Below are 22257 nucleotides of genomic sequence, written 5' to 3'. Positions count from 1 at the left end.
AAAATTGAGAAATCAAAAATTTAAAAAATCAAAAAACGGGAAAATCAAAAACTTGAAAAATTGAGACATTGAAGAACTGAAAAACTAAAAAGTCAAAAAATCGATGAATTGAAACATTGAAAAGTCGAGTAATCGAGAAATGGGAAACCACAAAATCGAAAGACCGAAACTTCAAGAAATCGAAAAAAAATTTAAATAAAAAAATCTAGAATTTCAAAAATTATTTTTGGAGTTGTAGATTTTTCCACTTTTTGATGTTTCAGTTTCTCGATACGCATTTTAATTTTTCGATAATTTAGATTTCAGATTTTTCGATATTTCGCTTTTTCGAATTCTGTTTCAGAATTTGCCATTTTTCGAATTTTGAAACCTTTGATTTTTCGATTTTTCGATTGCGATTTTTAAAATTTTAATTTTTCGATTTTTCGTTTGTTTGCCTTTTCCATTTCTGGGTTTTCAGTTTTCGATTTCTCAGTTTTTCAATATTTCGATCTTTTGAATTTTTGAATCTCGGATTTCTCAATTTTTCGATAGTTTAATTTTTCCAATTTTTAAATTTTTTCGATTTCTCCACTTTCCGGTTTTCAATTTTTCGACTTTTAAAATGTTTGATTTATTATCTGATTTAAATATGTTTTTTTTACTTTATAGAAGTTTTCAGAAAACGAAAATCGCAACTTTTTAAAATAATATGTCAAAGATGTCGAGGGAAGTTCTGTCGAAATGATCTTCGATCATTTTTGCAATTAATTTAGGGCCAGAAAATCATTAAACTCACATTTTTAAAAAACAACAAAATTATTCTTATTAATTTAGCTTCTCGGGGATACCAATACCAAAAAGTGAGGTTAGGCAACCCACAATACACCATTGTATGAAATGTGCGGACTACAAGAAGTTACTGAGTCAATCATGGACGTCATAAAGAGAGTAGTTTAGCAGTTTATTAACCATGTATAGAGCAATAAATTCAATTAATAAGTTTCACAACGAATTTTAAATAAAATTGAAGTACCTTCAATTTATTTAAGTAGAAATTACAAGATCCATAATTCAGACTATCCCCGAAACAAGGCACCATTGTCCATACTCGTCAACATGTGCTTCACGAGCCCCTTCAAATCGAACAAAGCCCCGATAACAGCTTTTATTAATTTTTTATCACAAAGAGATTAATATAAATAAATAACCTTGAACATTCTTATCTCACATAAGTACCCTCCTCGCCTTATCGCCATTTCAAGCTATCTTCCGGCATCACAAAGCAAACTCTTCACTTCCCGCAACAAACATTCTTATCTAACCCTATTGACACTGTCAGTCAAAATATTGAAACTGATCGAATATTTCTTCTTCTTCCATGGCAGCTTTCTATTTTACTGAACAAGAAACTACAAGTTTAGTACTGATAGTAACCTTTATTATTTTCTTATCAAACACGAGATTTATATAAAACCTTGATCGCTCTTATCATTAAGTACTCTCGCACTTATCTCCGTTCGAAACCATCTTCCGGAATCACTAAGCAAACTCTTCACTTCCCGCAACAAACACTCCTTATCTCACCCTATTGACAGTGTAGCAGTCGAAATATTTGCTAACGCTGGATTTGAGCACCTCATCCAGAAACCGATTCCACATCAGCTCCCACTTATTAAACGCATCACACTTCTCTTCCTCTTCCATCGCACTATACTTCAAAGAATTGATAGCCAGCTGCTTCAACATCCTCAAGTCGCTCTCCCGACTCGCGAAACCCATGAACGCCATGTACCAGTCGTAACTCAAACCCTTCGCACCCCAAAACGTGGGGTCGTCACAGGTAATCACCACCGGGAAACCACCCGCCACCAAAAGAGCACCCGGGTGGTTCCTCAAATCGTCGACCAGTTTCAAGACTTGGTTGGAAATGGGGCTGACTTCCAGAGCGATGTGGCGCTCCTTGACTTCCTTCAGGAGCTTGGGGTGTTTGATTATGCCGTAGCCGTGCCCGATTCGAGTGGTGTTCAGAAGAATAGCGTCGAAGAGATTCATGTCGGTGGTGGTACCACACCAGTTGGTCTCGGCGGCGTGGAAGAAAAATTTCATGGTTTTAGACAGACGGAGCAGCTGTGGAATAAATTGGACTAACGGTTTACCTCTATCTTCTGGACCCACTAAATCAAAACCGGCTATAAAATCCGGGAAGAGCGTCTTGAGTTTGGTTGCTGTGGTTACATAGTCGTCTGCTGTTTTGTTGTTGACGGAACGACTGGGAGCGTAAATAAAGCGGGCCCCGAAAAAATCGGCATAGTCGGATTTGAAGTCCTCCAAAGTTTCCAAGTACAGTCCTACGACACCTTCAGGGTCGTAGGTGGTACCGTTGAGTTCGTACACTTCAGGAAGTAACCCTCTGAACTCTATGTACATCACGTTGTCGTCGTACAGTTCTTTAAGGGCTTGGTAAAAGTAGTCCTGGAAGACTGGTCGATAGGCCACTAGTCCAAAAACGGTACTAAACGTCTGCATAAACCGATTCCACACTTGCGTAATACTCGGGTACTCTTTTTCCGGATCGTCGACAATAATCGACAACTGCGACCTCAAGTACTCATCAAACGACGAATTCTGTTTCCTCAAATCCTGGATGAGCTCCCACTCGCAATCACCACTCGCGCTGTCAAAGAAATGCAACCTGAGTCGTTGATTCACCACACACCCGTACAAGTTTTCCCGGTACGTGAGGTTGTACAAGTACTCCAAAGACACTAAAGCCGAATCATGGGAGTGCAACGACGCCCCTTTTGGTACTTTCTGGATGAATTTGAACACCCCCGATTCCTCGATCTTGCTCTTACTCTTGAAGAAGTGTTGCGCCGGCAGGAACGTCTCCGGGTTTGCGAAACCTTGGTCGTACTCTTTGAATTTTGCGCCCATGAGGATGTTGTTGACTTGTCGTTCTTTGTCGCTGAGGACGATGGACGAGCCGATGTTTTGGGACGAGTCCGAGGCGATGAGGTGGGCCCGGTCGGTCCAGTAGTCCGCACTGGCTAGTGTTATTAAAGTGAGGATAATGATTGTGGCCATGACTCGAGAAGGTTACCGGGGTACTGTTTCTTGGCGGGTGTTGGCTCGGAGTATTGTGTTTGCGCTACGTCACGGATCGGTAAACACGGAGAGTCGATTGAAGTTGAGTCAGGCTATCTTATCTTTGTGATTATAATAGGTTTATGGAACGAGTGGAATTTGTCTTTGGGTTGGCTTGATGTCTGGTGGTACTTATTTGCTTGATTTTGGTTTAATTGAAGGAAAATACAAAAAATTATGCAATTTCTGACCGCTAAGAAAAGGTACTAGCCCCGCCCACCCACTCTTTATTTTCTTGGAAGAGTGGGTCATCTGCCAAAATCAGTCTTATTTTAAAAAGTACTAACCCCGTCCACCCACCCTTATTTTCTTAGAGGATATGTAATTTGCAAAAATCAGTTTCATACTTGCCAAGATAAGACAGATGACCTATTCTTTATTTTCTTAGAGGAGTAGGCCGAAATGAGTCGTATTTTGGCAAATACTAGCCCCACCCACCCACCCTTTGTTTTCTTAGAGAGTAGATCATTGGCTAAAATCATTCTTATCGTAGCGAGTACTACTAGACTGTTCAGTTTTTCGATTTTTCAACTTTCGAATTTTTCAGTTTCACGCTTTTTAAATTTTCAATTTTTTTTGATCTTTAAAATTTTTGATTTTGAAATTTGTCGACGTTTTGGATTTTCGATTTTTCGATTTCTTGGTTTTTCAATTTTGATTTCTCAATTTTTTGATTTTTAAAATTTTTGATTTTGAGGTTTGTCGACGTTTTGGATTTTCGACTTTTCGGTTTCTCGATTTTCCAATTTTTGGTTCCTCAATTTTTCGATTTAATTTTTTTTTATTTTTCAAAACTTCAATTTTTGATTTCTCAATTTTTTGATTTTTAAGATTTTTGATTTTTCAATTTTTCGACGTTTTCGAATTTCGACTTTTCGATTTCTCAATTTTTCGATATTTCAGTTTAGGGCTTCTCTATTTTTCGACTCCTCGATTTTTTTTTAATTCTTTGATACTTCATTTCTGTTTTAATTTTTCGATTTTTTTAAATTCTAGATCTTCGATTTCCCAATATTTCAGTTCTTCTATTTCTTTTTTCAATTTTTCGAATTTTGAAATTCTAGATTTTTTTATTTAATATTTTAATTTTTTTTTCGATATTTTGAAGTTTCAGTTTTTCAATTTTTTATGTTTCACTTTTTAGATTCTTCAGTTTTCCGATACATACGTATTTTAATTTTTCGAAGTTTTTAGTTTTAGATTTTTCAATTTTTTTATGTTCCCTTTTCTCGATCTTCCGATTTTTCGATTTCTCGGCTTCAGATTTTGTAGTTTTTCGATTTTCAAGATCTCTGATTTTTTGATATTTTAATTTCGTTTTAAAATTTTTCATTTCTCGATTTTTCAATTTTTCGATTTTTAGATGCTTCCACTTCTAGAATTCTCAGTTTCCGAAATCTCGATTTTTCAATTTTTGATTCTCCATTTCTCGATATTATAATTTTTCGATGATTTTAATTTTATATTTTTAAATATAGTGATGTTCTAGTTATCAATTAAATTTTTTAGATATAGTGATGTTCTAGTTTTTCAATTTTTTGAATTTTTAAGTTTTCGACATTCGATTTTTCAGTTTCTCCACTTCTCGATTTTTCTGTTTCATTTTTTTCCGATTTTTTTGATTCCTCATTTTTTCGATTTTAAAATTTTTTTATTTTTCAAAATTTCAATTTTTACCGTTCTACTTTTCGATTTTGTGGTTTCCCATTTCTCGATTACTCGACTTTTCTCGGTTTCTCAATTTTTTGATTTATGTTTCAATTTTTCCATTTTTTGAATATCTAAATTTTTGGTTTTTCATATTTTCTATTTTATGATTTTTCGATTTATCGATTTTTGAATTTTTGATTTTTCAATTTTTCTACGTTTTAATTTTTCAACTTTTCGATTTCTCGATTTTTCAATTTTTGATTTCTCAATTTTTGAAGTTTCAGTTTTTCGATTTTTTATGTGATATTTTTTGATAGTTTAAACTTTACACTTTTTGATTTCTCGATTTTTCAGTTGTTTGAGTTTTCGATTTTTTAATTTTTCGAATTTTTTAGTTTTAGATTTTTCAATTTTTTTATGTTCCCATTTCTCGATCTTCCGGTTTCTCGCTTTTTAAATGTTCAATTTTTGATCTGTCTTTCGATTTTTGATTTCTCTGAGCAACTGAAAAAAGCTTCCGATTTTTTAATTTCACAATTGTGGGAGTTTTCCGATTTCTCAATTATTTAATTTTTAAAAATATGGAAAAAATAGATGTATATTATTTTAAATTTTCGATTTTTGATTTTTTGTCACCAGTTTTTGGAAGGAAGTAAAGAGTAATTTTGATCAGGGATTTGCCATGTTTACCGTAACTGAAACATCTGAAAATTTTGTTCCTAATTTTAAATGTTTGGATTTTTCGATTTTTCAAAATTTCGTGTCGAGTAAATTTGTTCTTGAGAGCTTGAAAAATTAAAAATCAAAAAATTCCGATGTTTCAATTTTTCAAGTTTTTGATTTTTCAATTTATGATTTTTGAAATTCTAGATTTTTTTTCTTAAAATTTTTATTTTTTTTTCGTTTTTTTGAAGTTTCAGTTTTTCGATTTTTATGTTTCATTTTTTAGATTCTTCGGTTTTTCGGTATTTTAATTTTTCGAATTTTTGAGTCTTAGATTTATCAATTTTTTTATGTTCTCATTTCTCGATCTTCCGGTTTTTCGATTTCTCGACTTCAAATTTTGCAGTTTTTCGATTTTTAAAATCTTTGATTTTTTGATATTTCAATTTCGTTATAAAATTTTCATTTCTCGATTTTTCAATTTCTCGATTTTTCGATGCTTTCTTTTACTTCTAGAATTCTCAGCTTCCAAAATCTCGATTTTTCAATTTTTGATTTTCCCTTTCTTGATATTATAATTTTTCGACGGTTTTAATTTAAATTTTTTAAATATAGTGATGTTCTAGTTTTTCAATTTTTTTAATTTCTAAGTTTTCGACATTCAATTTTTCAGTTTCTCCATTTCTCGATTTTTCTGTTTTAATTTTTTCCGATTTTTTTGATTCCTCATTTTTGCGGTTTTTGACTTTTCGATTTTTTGAATTTCCTATTTTTCGATTAATCGACGTTTCAGTGCTTCGGTTTCACAATTGTTTGATTTTTCAGTTGTTCTATTCTTCAATGTTTCAATTTTCCAGGTTTCTGATTTTTCCATTTTTTGAATATTTAAATTTTTTGTTTTTCATATTTTCTACTTTATGATTTTTCGATTTCTCAATTTTTGAATTTTTGATTTTTCAATTTTTCTGCGTTTTGATTTTTCAACGTTTCGATTTCTCGATTTTTCAATTTTTGATTTCCCAATTTTTTTAAGTTTCAGTTTTTCGATTTTTTGTTTCATTTTTTAGATCCTTCATTTTCATTTTTTGATTTTTTAAACTTTACACTTTTTGATTTCTCAATTTTTCGGTTGTTTGAGTTTTCTATGTATTTTTAATTTTTCGAATTTTTAGTTTTAGATTCTTTTATGTTCCCATTTCTCGATCTTTCGGTTTCTCGCTTTTCAAATTTTCAATTTTTTGATCTGTCTTTCGATTTTGATTTCCCTGGACAAGTGAAAAAAGCTTCCGAATTTTTAAAATTACAATTTTGGCAGTTTTCCGATTTCTCAATTATTTAATTTTTAAAAATGTGGAGAAAATAGATGTATATTTTTAAAAATTTTTGATTTTTGATTTTTTGTTACCGAGTTTTTGGAAGGAAGTAAAAAGTAATTTTGACCAACGATTGCCATGTTTACCGTAACTTTAAAACATCTGAAAATTTTGCTTCTAATTTTCAATTTATGGACTTTTCGATTTCGAAAAATCGAAAAATGACAAATAGTGAAACGGAAAAATTTTAACCTGAGAGCTTGAAAAATTAAAAATAAAAAAATTCCAATGTTTCAATTTTTCAAAATTTGTAACTTTTCGACGTTTTGGATTTTCGACTTTTCGATTTCTAGATGTTTTAATATTTGATTTCTCAATTTTTCGATATTTCAGTTTAGACCTTTTCTATTTTTCGGCTTTTCGATTTTTTTAATTCTTTGACACTTAATATCTCGATATTTTAATTTTTCGATTTTTTTAAATTCTAGATTTTTCGATTTCCCAATGTTTCAGTTCTTCTATTTCTTTTTTCAATTTTTCGAATTTCTAAATTTTCAACATTCGACTTCTCGATTTTTCAATTTTTTGATTTTCGAAATTCTAGATTTTTTGATTTAAAATTTTTATTTTTTTTTCGATTTTTTTAAGTTTCAGTAATTCGATTTTTATGTTTCATTTTTTAGATTCTTCAGTTTTTCGATACATACGTATTTTAATTTTTTGAATTTTTTAGTTTTAGATTTTTCAATTCTTTTTATGTTTCCATTTTTGAATCTTTCGGTTTTTCGAATTCTCGCCCTCAGATTTTGCAGTTTTTCGATTTTTAAGATCTTTGATTTTTTTGATACTTCAATATCGTTTTAAAATGTTTCATTTCTCGATTTTTCAATTTTTCGATTTTTTGATGATTCCACTTTTAGAAATCTCAGTTTCCAATATCTCGATTTTTCACTTTTTGATTCTCCATTTCTCGATATTATAATTTTTCGATGATTTTAATTTAAAATTTTTAAATATATTGATGTTCTAGTTTTTCAACTTTTTGAATTTCTAAGTTTTCGACATTCGATTTTTCAGTTTCTCTACTTCTCGATTTTTCTGTTTTCTGATTTTTGAATTTCTAGATTCTTTGATTTAAAACTTTTAATTTTTCTCCGATTTTTTGATTCCTCAATTTTTCGATTTTAAATTTTTTTTATTTCTTAAACTTTCAATTTTTGCAGTTTTCGACTTTCCGATTTTTTGAATTTCCCATTTCTCGATTACTCGACTTTTCAGTGTTTCGGTTTCTCAATTTTTTGATTTTTCAGTTGTTCTATTATTCTGTTTCAATTTTTCAGGTTTTTGATTTTTCCATGTTTTGAATATTTAAATTTTTGGTTTTTCATATTTTCTACTTTATAATTTTTCGATTTCTCGATTTTTGAAATTTCAGTTTTTCGATATTTTGTTTCATTTTTTAGATTCTTCAATTTTTCGATACATACGTGTTTTAATTTTTTGATATTATAAACTTTACACTTTTTGATTTCTCGATTTTTCAGTTGCTTGAATTTTCTATTTTTTAATTTTTCGAATTTTCTAATTTAAAATTTTTCAATTCTTTTGTGTTCCCATTTTTCGATCTTTCGGTTTCTCGCTTTTTAAATTTTCAATTTTTTGATCTGTGTTTGATTTTTAAAAATATGGAGAAAATAAATGTATGTTTTTTTAAATTTTCGATTTTTGATTTTTTGTCACCGGGTTTTTGCGAGGAAGCAAAAAGTAATTCTGACCAGCGATTGCCATGTTTACCGTAACTTTAAAACATCTGAAAATTTTGTTTCTAATTTTCAATTTTTGGATTTCTCGATTTTTCAAAATTTTGGTTCGAGTAAATTTGTTCTTTTAGTAAAAAATCTAAAAATGACAAATCGTGAAAAGGAAAAATTTTAACTTGAAAAATTAAAAATCAAAAAATTCCAAAATTGTAAAGTTAAAACTTCAAAAATCAAAAGATAGGAATTAAAACTACAAAGTTGTCAAAACAATTATAAAATAAAATATTCAAAAGTTGAAAAATCTAAAAAGTAAAAAAAAAATGAAAACAGGAATTTCGATTTCGATTTTATAAGACTTGTTTTTTTTTTCAATTTTTCGATATTTTATTTTTTGATTTTCCGATTATACAGTTGTACAAGTTTCCGATTTCTCATTTATCTTCTTTGAAGAGTGGGTCATCTGCCAAAATCAATCTTATCTTGACAAGTACTAGTCCGTAATTTCCAGGTATCATAGATGGTAGGTACTTCTCGCCGATACTTCCATGGTTCGAACACGAGTCTGTATATTTTTACAAAAAATTACTAAAATCATGCTTATTATTTTTTTTTTAATTCACCTCGAAAGTTTGCATAGCCAGTACCACTTAAATTTTATAAAAACACACTCCTGTATTTGTGGTTTATGAATCCACCTTCACTTTTGTTATTATTATTACAATTTTTATTATTTATTTCGTCTAATACTACGACTTTTTTTCAACAATCTCCAAAACCTTCCATCTTCGTAATCTCACGATCCTTATCGCCACTCGAACCACAATTATATCAATGTCACCACGAGACAACAACTTAGTTTCCACAATGACACCGCTTCTGTTCTTGATCCTCCTCACCCACACCGCTCTCGCCGACTTCTGGGACGACCGCAACACCCTTCTATCAAACGAAGCCTCTCAACTCCTCGGATCGTCAATCCAACTAACCGAAGATGAGCAAAAAGTAAACGACATTCTAATGAACCTCAAATTCCAAGAATACGACGAGGGTTTCTTGGATCCGTCAAAATTTTTGCCCTCGATTCACTTCTTTCATTCGAAAGCGGCCATCGAGCAATCCGAGGTGTTCAAGTTCATCCAGAAGGTACCAAAAGGAGCGTCTCTGCACTCCCATTCTAGCGCTATGTTGAGTTTTGAGGCTCTCTTCAACTTGACTTACATGGAGGGGTTGTATGGGTGTGACGACAATGGAACGTTTAGACTGTACTTTTTTTTCGGTGGTGTTAACGACGATTGTGAGTGGAGGTTGTTGTCGGATTGGCGAAACGAAGATTCTGGGTTTGATGAATTTCTTACAAGTAAGATGACGCTGGTTGTGGACGATCCGGTGGGTACTTATGGTGATATTAATGCTGTTTGGAGCACCTTCCAGGGGATTTTTGGGTTTGTGTCACCTCTGTTTGACTACAGGCAGTTTTTGCACGACTATTTGTACCAAGTGCTTCAGGAGTTCAACGACGACAACGTCAAATACTTGGAAATTAGAGGAGGATTCGGGGAGACTTTTGATTCAAATAACACCATCTATGGACCTTTGGACACAGCTCAACTGTACATAGATACACAGCGAGAATTTCTCCAAAACAATCCCGACTTTGCCGGAATTCGAATCATCTATTCTAAATCCAGACGGGTCAGTACTGACACCATGGACACCTACATTTCCAACTACTTCGACTTACGAGCAGCCCAACCCGATCTGATCGCCGGCTTCGATCTAGTCGGTCAAGAAGACCTCGGGGAACCCCTTTCTGTGTTTGCAGACCAACTAGCAACGATTGCCAACCAAACAAAATTTTTCTTCCACGCTGGAGAAACCAACTGGTACGGAGCAACCGATCTTAACCTAGTCGACGCCATCTTGCTCAACACGAGTCGCATCGGTCACGCTTTCGCCATTACGAAACACCCAGAAGTACTCAGAGTCGTCAAGGAGAAAAACATAGGACTCGAGTTGAATCCAATATCTAATCAGGTTTTGAAACTGGTTGATGATCTTAGGAACCATGTGGGTGCTTATTTGATTGCGAATGGGTACCCGGTGGTGATCACGTGCGATGACCCGAGTTTCTGGGGGTCGAAGGGGTTGAGCTACGACTGGTATATGGCTTTTATGGGGATGACCCCTCGGGATGGCGATCTGCGGATTTTGAAGCAGCTGGCGTGGAATTCTTTGCTTTATTCGTCGTTGAGCGAAGAGGATTTGGTGTATGCTATAGAGTTGCTGACAGGTTGGTGGGATGATTTTATAAACGAGATTCTTGAAACGTATCAGTGAAGTGTGGTAATCTTATCGATGTTGTCGACAAGGTTTTGGAGTGCTCGATTTAGAAAAGTTGTGTTTCGAGGTCGTAATAAATGCTTCCAAGTATAAACAAGATGCTTAATTTAGAAACCTAGAGTTAGATTTTGTGAAGGAATTTTTAAAATTTTTGTCGGATGGGCAAAAATGGAAACACAAGAATGGGTAGAAGAAGGTGATTAAAATATGATTTTGTATAATCTTTATTGGGTACAAACTGGTCCAATTCTATAAGTTAAAAAAATCGGTCTAAGGAATTTATACAGTACTTCCCTCATACTTAGAGCGGTGACCAGATGCTTGTCAGGTCATGCTGGGTCCCATTATTTCCCCGCCTAGGAATTGATGATGTAATTTTACAATTTTGTCAATTTCTACACTTAAAAAAAGTGGATCAGGATAACAATTTTTCGATTTCTTGATATATCTGATTTTCGATTGGTTGGCTTTTGCATTTCTCGATTTTTCAATTTTCGATTTCTCGATTTTTTGGTGTCTTAATTTTTCAGTTTTTCAATTTTCAATTTAAGGTAATCGAAGAAAAATTTTGCTGCACCGGTAGGAACCACACGTCTTCCGCTTGCCGGGCATATGCCGTCACCACTAAACTATTTTTCGCGATTACTCAAATTTTTGTGTTGAGATTCTTGGGAAATTTTCGTTTTTTCAATTTCTCGATTCTTCGAAATTTCGATTTCTCGATTTTTTTTTATTCTTTCATTCCTCAATTTACCGATGTACTTATTTTTTACGAATTTTTTGACTCAATTTTTCGATTCTCGGATTTTTCGATTTTTCAATATCTGACGTTTCTAAATTTTCAATTTTGTCGATTTTTTCCCTTTCCCAATTTCTCGACTTTTTAATGTTTCTGTTTTTCTGTTTTTCAATTATTTTGATTTTTCAGGCTTTGGATTTTTCAATTTTTTGATATTCCGATTTTGATTTTTCAATTTGTCGATTTTTAGTTCATTGAATTCTTCGATATTTCATTGTTGAGATTATTCAATTTTTCAATTCTTCAAGCTCTCAACCCTCCAAATTTTCTAATTTTCGATTTTTTAATTTTTCAATTATTGACGTTTGCATTGTTTTTCTATTCTTGATTTCTCAACTTTTCAGTGATTCGATTTTTCAGTTTTTCTATTCTTAAATTTTTTGATTTTATGAATTTTCGATTTTTGATTTTTAAAATCTTTCAATTTTTAAAATTTTTGATTTATGATTTTTCTATCTCTCGATTTTTCATCTTTCGATGTTTCAGTTTTGGGGTTTTTCAATTTTTCGGTTTTTCAATTTTTTTCCATTCTTTAATTTTTCGGTATTTCAATTTTGGCATTTTTCAAGTTTCCATTTCCCGATTTTTTACTCTGTCAATTTTTTGGATTTTAAATTTTTGAATTTTTCGATATTTCAGTGTTGGGATTATTCAATTTTTGAATTCTTCAAGTTCTCGATTCTTCAAATCTTCTAATTCTCGATTTTTTCATTTTTCGATTTCTCAATTTTCCGACTCTTCAAGCTTTCGAATTTAAATTTTTCAATTTTTCAATATTTCAGTTATTGACGACCTTTTCATGTTCCGATTTTTTAGTTTTTCAATTCTTTAATTTTCCGGATTCTTTGAATTTTCAATTTTTGACTTTTCGATCTCTGGATTTTTCATTTTTGCGACTTCTCAATTTTTCGATCATTCGTTTTTCTGGCTTTTCAATTTTTCGGTTTTCCCTTTTTTTTTCAATTTTGGATTTTTCCATATTTTCTCTCAATTTTTTAATTTTTCAAGTTTCCATTTTCCGATTTTTTACTTTGTCAATTTTTCGGTTTTTAAATTTTTAGATTTTTGATTTCGACTTTTCACTTTGTCTACTTTTCGTTTATTGAATTTTTCGATATTTCAGTGTTGGGATTGTTTAATTTTTCAATTCTTTCAGTTCTCGATTTTTTTTTTTCAATTTCTCAATTTTCCGACTCTTCAAGGCTTCGAATTTAATTTTTTCAATTTTTCAATATTTCAGTTATTGACGACCTTTCAATGTATCGATTTTTCAGTTTTCAATTCTTTAATTTTCCGGATTTTTTGAATTTTCGATTGTTGACTTTTCGATCTCTCGATTTTTCATTTTTGCGACTTCTTAATTTTTCGATCTTTCGTTTTTTCGGCTTTTCAGTTTTTCGATATTTCAATTTTGCATTTTTCTAAATTTTCTCTCAATTTTTTAATTTTCCAAGTTTCCATTTCCCGATTTTTTACTTCCGCTATTTTTTGGTTTTTAAATTTGTGAATTTTTCGATTTCGATTTTTCACTTTGTCTATTTTTCGTTTATTGAATTTTTCGATATTTCAGTGTTGGGATTATTCAATTCTTCAACTCTTCTAATTCTCGAATTTTTCATTTTTCGATTTCTCAATTTTCCGACTCTTCAAGGTTTGGAATTTAAATTTTTCAATTTTTCAATATTTCAGTTATTGACGACCTTTCAATGTTTCGATTTTTCAGTTTTCAATTCTTTAATTTTCCGGATTTTTTGAATTTTCGATTGTTGACTTTTCGGTCTCTCGATTTTTCATTTTTGCGACTTCTCAATTTTTCGATCTTTCGTTTTTCGGGCTTTTCAGTTTTTCGATATTTCAATTTTGGATTTTTCAATATTTTCTTTCAATTGTTTCCGTTTCCCGATTTTTTACTTTGTCAATTTTTTTTTTAAATTTTTGAATTTTTCGATTTAGATTTTTCAAGTTTCAATTTTTCGTTTATTGAATTTTTCGATATTTCAGTGTTGAGATTATTCAATTTTTCAGTTCTTCAAGTTCCCGATTCTTGAAATTTTCAAATTCTCGATTTTTTCATTTTTCGACTCTTCAAGTTTTCGAATTTAAATTCTTCAATTTTTCAGTTGTTGACGTTTGCAATGTTTTTGTATTCTCGTTTTCTCGACCATTCATGTTTCGATTTTTCGGTTTTCAATTCTTAAATTTTCCGATTTTCTGAATTTTCGATTTTTAAAATTTTTGATTTTTTTGGTGTCTCGATTTTTCTGTTCCTGTGTTTTAGATTTCTTGATTTTTCCATTTTTCGGTTTTTAAAGTTTTCGCCTTTCCAATTTTTCGAGTTGCTAGTTTTTCGACATTTCGATTTTTTGATTTTTCGATTATCAATTGTGGAATTTTTCGATTTCTTAATTTTTCAGTTTTTCGTTGTTCAAATTTATTATTTTTCAATTGAAATTTTAGATTTCTTAAATTTTGGATTTTCGATTTTATTACTTTTTGATATTTCAATTTCTTGTCATCTTGGTTTTTCGATTTCTAGATTTCCACATTTGTCAAATTTTCTAATTCTGATTTTTCATTGTTAGATTTTTTAAATTTTACATTTTTCAATTTTTCAATTTTTCGATTTCATGACTTTTTGATGTTTCGACTTCTTGACACTTCGGGTTTTTGATTTTTCGATTTTTGATTTTTGATCTGTTGATTTTTCAATTTTCCGATTTCTCAATTTTTCGATGTTTTAGTTTTGGGGATTTTCAATTTTTCAATACTTCAATTTTTCTTGCATTTTCCAATTTTTCAAAATTTCAGTTTTGGCATTTTTCGCATATTTTACTTTGTCAATTTTTCAATTTTTTAATTTCTCGATTTTTTTAATTTTGGATTTTTGAAATTTTAATATTTAGTTTTTAAAATTTTAGAATTTTCCATTCCTGGATTTCTCGATTTCCCGATTTATCGATATTTCAATTATTCGAAAATTCTAAAAATTGAAAGACATTTTTCAATTTTAGAATTTTTAAATTTTACATTTTTCAGTTTTTTAGTTTTTAGGCTTCTCAATTTTTCGATTTTACATTTTTTTGGTTTCTCGGCTTGAGATGTTTCGATTTTTAGTTGAATTTTTCGATTTTTCAGGTTCCTGATTTTATATTTTTGAAATTTTGAATTTTTGAAATTTCCAATTTTTCGACTTCGACTATTCGGTTTCTTGGTTTTAGACGAGTTTTCAATTTTTTGATTGTTCAATTTTTCAATGTTTAAGTTTTTGAATTTTTCCATCTTTTGATTTTCGATTTTTCGGTTGTCATGTTTTCGTTACTTCATTGGCATTTTTCGATTTTTCAGTTTTTCGATTCTCGGATTTCCCATTTTTCGATTCCACTTTTAGATTTTTTAAGTTTTGGATAATCGATTTCTCCGTTTCCCGATTTTTCGAGTTTTGAATTTTATATTTTTGAATTTTAAGATTTTTCGACTTTTTGGTGTTTTGATTTCTCGATTTTAAAATTTTTTTATTCTTCAGTTTTTGGATATTTTAATTGTTCAGTTTTAACTTATTTTCCACTTGTTTGATTTTTAAAATTTCACATTTTTCAATTTTTCGGTTTCATGACTTTTTGATGTTTTGATTTCTTGGCACTTCGGTTTTTTGATTTTTCGATTTTTCGATTTTAATCTTCGAGTTTTGATTTTCGGCACCTCAATTTTTTAATTTTCCTATTTCTCAATTTTTCGATGTTTTAGTTTTGGGGATTTTCAATTTTTCTTGCATTTTTCAATTTTTCAAAATTTTAGTTTTGGCATTTTTCGTATATTTTACTTTGTCAATTTTTTAATTTTTAAATTCTATATTTTTTATTTTTTTAATTTCTCGATCTTTTTTATATCTGGTTTTTTTATTTCTGGATTTTTGAAATTTTAATATTTAGTTTTTCAAAGTTTAGACTTTTCTATTCCTGGATTTCTCGATTTCCCGGTTTATCGACTTTTAATTACTCGAGATGTCTTATTTACTTTTTAGAATTTTTCAATTTTAGATTTTTCAGTTTTTTAATGTAACGTTTTTAGACTTCTCAATTTTTAGATTTTACATTTTTTTGGTTTCTTGATTTAGCCGGCTTAGATGCTTCGATTTTTTAATTTTTGGATTTTTCAGGTTTCTGATTTTATATTTTTGAAATATTTAATTTTTCAAATTTTCAATTTTTCGGTTTCTTGGTCCTAGATTTTGGTTTTTCAATTTTTTGATTTATAAAAGTTTTCATTTTTCGATTTCCCAATTTTTCGGTTTATAAATTTTGAATTTTTCTATTTCGATTTTTCACTTTGTCTATTTTTCGTTTATTGAATTTTTCGATATATCAGTGTTTGGATTATTCAGTTTTTCAATTCTTCCATTTCTCGATTCTTCAAATCTTCTAATTCTCGAGTTTTTTATTTTTCGAATTCTCAATTTTCCGTCTCTTCAAGTTTTCGAATTTAAATTTTTCAATTTTTCAATATTTCAGTTTTTCAATTCTTTATTTTTTCGAATTTTTTGATTTCTCAATTTTTGATTTTTCGATCTCTCGATTTTTCTTTTTTGGGTTCTCAATTTTCCGATCTTTCGGTTTTCAGGCTTTTCAATTTTTCGATTCTTCAAGTTTATTTTTCCACTTTTCAGTTTTGGCATTTTTCAATATTTTCTCGTAATTTATTTATATTTTAAGTTTCCATTTCCCGTTTACTTTGTCAATTTTTCGGATTTTAAATTTTTTAATTTTTCGACATTTCAGTGTTGGCATTATTCAATTTTCCTACTCTTCAAGTTTTCGAATATAAATTCTTCAATTCTTCAGTTATTGACGTTTGCAATGTTTTTCTATTCTCGTTTTCTCGACCTTTCATGTTTCCATATTTCAGTTTTCAATTCTTTAATTTACCGATTTTTTGAATTTTCGACTTTTTCAATTTTTCAATTTTTAAAATTTTTGATTTTTGATTTTTTGGTCTCTCGATTTTTCTGCTCCTGTGTTTTAGATTTTTTGTTTTTTTCCATTTTTCGGTTTTTAAAATTTTCGACTTTCCAGTTTTTCGACAATTCGGTTTTTTCATTTTTCGATTATCAGTTTTGGAATTTTTCAATTTCTTGAATTTTCAGTTTTTCGTTCTTCAAATTTCCTACTTTTCAATTCCAATTTTAGATTTATTAAATTTTGGATTTTCGGTTTTATTGCTTTTTGATAATTCGATTTTTCGATTTTTAAATTTCCAAATTTTTCAAATTTTCGAATTCTGATTTTTCAATTTTGAGAATTTTTATTATTACATCTCCGTAGTCAGTCTATCTACACCGAAAATTCCTCTTGTGTAAATAAAACAAAATCAAAGATTCTTTGTTGCCAAGTAAGATATTTTGAGATTACTTTTCCAAAAATACAACACTCTCCAATATCTTCCATCTTTGTAATCTCACGATCCTTATCGCCACTCGACCCACAATTATATTAATCTCACCACAAAGCAATAACTTAGTGTTCACAATGAGGCCACTTCTGTTCTTGATCCTCTTCATCCACACCGCTCTCGCCGACTTCTGGGACGACCGCAACACCCTCCTATCAAACGAAGCCTCCCAACTCTTCGGCTCCTTCTGGGAACTAACCGAAAACGAACAAAAAGTCAACGACATCCTAATGAAGTTCAAACTCCAAGAATACGACGAAGGTTTATCAAACCCGTCAAAATTTTTGCCCTCGATTCACTTCTTTCACTCCAAAGCGGCCATCGAGCAATCCGAGGTGTTCAAGTTCATCCAGAAAGTACCAAAGGGAGCGTCTCTGCACTCCCATTCTACCGCTATGTTGAGTACTGAGGCTCTTTTGAATCTGACGTACATGGAGGGGTTGTATGGCTGTGACGACAACACAAAGTTCAAACTGCACTTTTTCTTCGGTGGTGTCAACGACGATTGTGACTGGAGGTTGTTGGAAGATTTGCGAAACGAAGATTCCGGGTTTGACGATTTTTTGAGGAGCAAAATGACGTTGGTTGTGGACGATCCGGCAGGTACTTGTTGTGATATTAATGAAGTCTGGAGCGCTTTTGAGGACATTTTTGAGTTCGTGGCGCCTCTGTTTGACTACAGGCAGTTTTTGCACGACTATTTGTACCAAGTGCTTCGGGAGTTCCACGACGATAACGTCAAGTACTTGGAAATTAGAGGAGTTTTCGGGGAAACTTTTGATTCAAATAACACCATCTATGGACCTTTGGACACCGCTCAACTGTACAAAGAAACACAACAGGAATTCGCCATTGACAGTCAAGACTTTGCAGGACATCGGGTTATTTATTCTAATTCTAGAAAGGTCAGCATTGACACTATGGACAGTTACATTTCCGACTACTTGGAATTGCGGGCAGCCTATCCGGAGATAGTCGTCGGCTTTGATCTAGTAGGTCAAGAAGACCTCGGGGAACCCCTTTCTGTGTTTGCAGACCAGCTAGCAACGATTGCCAACCGAACAAAATTTTTCTTCCACGCTGGCGAAACCAACTGGTATGGAACCACCGATCTTAACCTAATCGACGCCATCTTGCTTAACACCAGTCGCATCGGTCACGCTTTTGCCATCACGAAACACCCAGAAGTACTTAGAGTCGTCAAGGAGAGGAACATCGCAATCGAGTTGAACCCAATATCTAATCAGGTTTTGAAATTGGTTGATGATCTTAGGAACCATGTGGGTGCTTATTTGATTGCGAATGGGTACCCGGTGGTGATCACGTGCGACGGTCCTAGTTTCTGGGGGGCGAAGGGGTTGAGCTATGACTGGTATATGGCTTTTATGGGGATGACTCCCAGGGAGGGCGACCTGAGGATTTTGAAGGAGCTGGCGTGGAATTCTTATGTCTACACGGCTTTGGATAAAGAGGGGTTGCCTTTTATTCTAAACTTGTTACAGGGTTGGTGGGATGATTTCATAAAAGAGATTCTTGAAGCGTATCACTGAAGGGATGTTTGAAATGCTCGATTTAGAACAATTATGTTTCGATTTGATAATATTTACTTAAGGATAGTCAATTTTCACTATCAGTGTTTTACATTTTCGAATACCATTACCGTTATCGTAGATTTTCTACAACTACAGTTATTATTCCTTCTTTTACCGTTTTATAATATAAATATAATAATAATAGATCAAAAATGTATACACAAGAATGGGTAGGAGATGATTAGGATATGACTTTGTATAATCTTTATTGGTTAAAAATTAATTAATAATTAAATAAATACGGATTCTTCGAAAAATTAGAAAATTTGATTTTGCGAATTTTATTTTCGATGATAAGTCGTAAGTTAAGCTAAGAAAAATGTTGCTGCACCGAGAAATTGAACCAGACGTCTCCCGCTTGCCGGGCAGGTGCCTTGACCACTAGACTACAAAGCGGCTTATTTTTCCTCGCTTACCATCTTAGTAACTAATGTACCGCCACACAATTTTTCACGATTACTTGTTTTTTCAAAATTTCGATTTCTCGATTCTTTCATTTTTCCATTCCTCAATTTACCGATGTACCAATTTTTTGACTCAATTTTTCGAGTTTCAATTTTTCAATTATTTAATTTTTCAATTTTTTTGATTTTTTAACCTTTGGATTTTTCAATTTTATAGATTTTTCGATTTTGATTTATCAATTTGTCGATTTTTATTTTACTGAATTTTTCGTTATTTCATTGTTGGGATTATTCAATTTTTCAATTCTTTAATTTCTCAACTCTTCAAATTTTCCAATTCCCGATTTTATACTTTGTCAATTTTTAAATTTTTGAATTTTCGATTTCGATTTTTCAGTTTTTCTATTCTTCGATTGTTTGATTTTTTGAATTTTCGTTTTTTGATTTCTAAAATTTTTCACTTTTTCAATTTTTAAAATTTTTGATTTTTGGTTTTTCGATCTCTCGATTTTTCATTTTTCAATGTTTCAGTTATCGGGTTTTTGAATTTTTCGGTTCTTCATTTTTTTTCAATTTTTTAATTTTTCGGTATTTCAATTTTGACATTTTTCAATATTTTCTCCCAATTTTTCAATTCTTCAAGTTTTCGATTCTTCAAATCTTCTAATTTTCGATTTTTTCATTTTTCGATTTCTCAATTTTCCGACTCTTCAAGTTTTCGAATTTAAATTTTTCAATATTTCAGTTATTGACGACCCTTCAATGTTTCGAGTTTTCAGTTTTTCAATTCTTTAATTTTCCGGATTTTTTGAAGTTTCAGTTTTTGACTTCTCGATCTCCCGATTTTTCATTTTTGCAACTTTTCAATTTTTCGATCTTTCGGTTTTCGGGCTCTTCAATTTTTCGGTTCTCCATTTTTTCTTCAATCTTTCAATTTTTCGATATTTCAGTTTTGGATTTTTCGATATTTTCTCTCAATTTTTTAATTTTCCAAGTTTCCACTTGCCGATATTTTACTTTGTCAATTTTTCTGTTTTTAAATTTTTGAATTTTTCGATTTCGATTTTTCACTTGGTCTATTTTTTTTACTGAATTTTTCGATATTTCAGTGTTGGGATTATTCAATTTTTCAATTCTTCAAGTTCTCGATTTTTCAAATCTTCCAATTCTCGATTTTCTCATTCTTCGATTTCTCAATTTTCCAACTCTTCAAGTTTTCGAATTTATATTTTTCAATTTTTCAATATTTCAGTTATTGAGGACCTTCCAATGTATCGATTTTTCAATTTTTTTAATTCTTTAATTTTCCGGATTTTTTGAATTTTCGATTGTTGACTTTTCGATCTCTCGATTTTTCATTTTTGCGACTTTTCAATTTTTCGATCACTCATTTTTCGGGCTTTTCAGTTTTTCGGTTCTCCATTTTGTTTCAATTTTTCAATTTGTCGATATTTCAGTTTAGGATTTTTCAGTATTTTCTCTTAATTTTTTAATTTTCCAAGTTTCCATTGACCGATTTTTCACTGCGTCGATTTTTCGTTTATTGAATTTTTGGATATTTCAGTGTTGGGATTATTCAATTTTTCAATTCTTCCAGTTCTCGATTCTTCAAATCTTCTAATTCCCGATTTTTTCATTTTTCGATTTCTCAATTTTCCGACTCTTCAAGTTTTCGAATTTAAATTTTTCAATTTTTCAATATTTCAGTTATTGACAACCTTTCAATGTTTCGAGTTTTCAGTTTTTCAATTCTTTAATTTTCCGGATTTTTTGAAGTTTCGGTTTTTGACTTTTCGATCTCCCTATTTTTCATTTTTGCGACTTCTCAATTTTTCGATCTTTCAGTTTTCGGGCTCTTCAATTTTTCGGTTCTCCATTTTTTTTTCAATTTTTCGGTTTTTAAATTTTTGAATTTTTCGATTTCGATTTTTCAATATTCAATTTTTCCTTTATTGAATTTTTCGATATTTCAGTGTTGGGATTATTTAATTTTTCAATTTTTCAAGTTCCCGATTCTTCAAATTTTCTAATTCTCGATTTTTTCACTTTTCGACTATTCAAGTTTTCGAATTTAAATTCTTCAATTTTTCAGTTTTGACGTTTGTAATGTTTTTCTAATATCGTTTTCTCGACCTTTCATGTTTAGATTTTTCAGTTTTCAATTCTTTAATTTTCCGGATTTTTGAATTTTCGATTTTTAAAATTTTTGATTTTTGATTTTTTGGTCTCTCGATTTTTCTGCTCCTGCGTTTCAGATTTTTTGGTTTTTCCATTTTTCGGTTTTTAAAGTTTTCGACTTTTCAGTTTTTCAGTTTTTTTTTTGGTATTTTTCAATGTCTTGATTTTTCAGTTTTTCGTTCTTCAAATTTCCTATTTTTCAATTCCAATTTTAGACTTCTTAAATTTTGGTTTTTTATTTGATTACTTTTTGATATTTAGATTTCTTGACATCTCGGTTTTTCGATTTTTAGATTTCCAGTTTTTAAAATTTTCGAATTCTGATTTTTCATTGTTCGATTTTTAAAATTTTACATTTTTCAATTTTTCAATTTTTCGATATCATGACTTTTTCATGTTTCCATTTCTTGACACTTCGGTTTTTTGATTTTTCGATTTTTCGATTTTAATCTTGGATTTTTGATTTTTGATCCCTCGATTTTTCAATTTTCCGATTTCTCAATTTTTCGATGTTTTAGTTTTGGGGATTTTCAATTTTTCAATTCTTCGATTTTTCTTGCATTTTTCAATTTTTCAAAATTTCAGTTTTGGCATTTTTCATATATTTTACTTTGTCAATTTTTAATTTTTAAATTTTATATTTTTCAATTTTTTAATTTCTCGATTTTTTTATTTCTGGATTTTTGAAATTTTAATATTTAGTTTTTCAAATTTTAGACTTTTCTATTCCTAGATTTCCCGATTTCCCGATTTATCGACTTTCAATTATTCGAGATGTCTTTTCCAATTTTTAGAATTTTTAAATTTTAGATTTTTCAGTTTTTTAATGTTACGTTTTTAGACTTCTCAATTTTTCGATTTTACATTTTTTTGGTTTCTCGATTTAGCCGGCTTTTAGATGCTTCGGTTTTTTAATTAAATTTTTGGATTTTTCAGGTTTCTGATTCTATATTTTTGAAATATTTAATTTTTCAAATTTTCAATTTT

The 22257-nt window shown here is 30.6% G+C and overlaps 3 protein-coding genes across 3 annotated transcripts; 2 read left to right on the top strand and 1 right to left on the bottom strand.

The window, feature by feature from the left end:
- Positions 1–1398: 1398 nt before the first annotated feature.
- On the bottom strand, positions 1399–3152 carry LOC135131318 (adenosine deaminase 2-like). Its single transcript, XM_064058987.1, has one exon. The coding sequence runs from the start codon at positions 3064–3066 to the stop codon at positions 1558–1560; it is 1509 nt and encodes a 502-aa protein (XP_063915057.1). The 5' UTR covers positions 3067–3152; the 3' UTR covers positions 1399–1557.
- A 6204-nt stretch (positions 3153–9356) lies between these two features.
- Positions 9357–10949, top strand: LOC135131403 (adenosine deaminase 2-like). The gene has a single exon (XM_064059148.1). It carries the CDS (start codon positions 9377–9379, stop codon positions 10847–10849), a length of 1473 nt encoding a protein of 490 aa, XP_063915218.1. The 5' UTR covers positions 9357–9376; the 3' UTR covers positions 10850–10949.
- A 6224-nt stretch (positions 10950–17173) lies between these two features.
- On the top strand, positions 17174–18646 carry LOC135131479 (adenosine deaminase 2-like). Its single transcript, XM_064059251.1, has one exon. It carries the CDS (start codon positions 17174–17176, stop codon positions 18644–18646), a length of 1473 nt encoding a protein of 490 aa, XP_063915321.1.
- The last annotated feature ends 3611 nt before the right edge of the window (positions 18647–22257 follow it).

The sequence above is a fragment of the Zophobas morio genome, unplaced genomic scaffold, assembly GCF_036711695.1.
Source record: "Zophobas morio isolate AGI-343-1 ecotype UQ-CSIRO unplaced genomic scaffold, CSIRO_AGI_Zmor_V1 ptg000020l, whole genome shotgun sequence".
In the NCBI taxonomy this organism is placed as follows: Eukaryota; Metazoa; Arthropoda; class Insecta; order Coleoptera; family Tenebrionidae; genus Zophobas; species Zophobas morio.
This window is presented reverse-complemented; position numbering and strand designations above follow the sequence as displayed.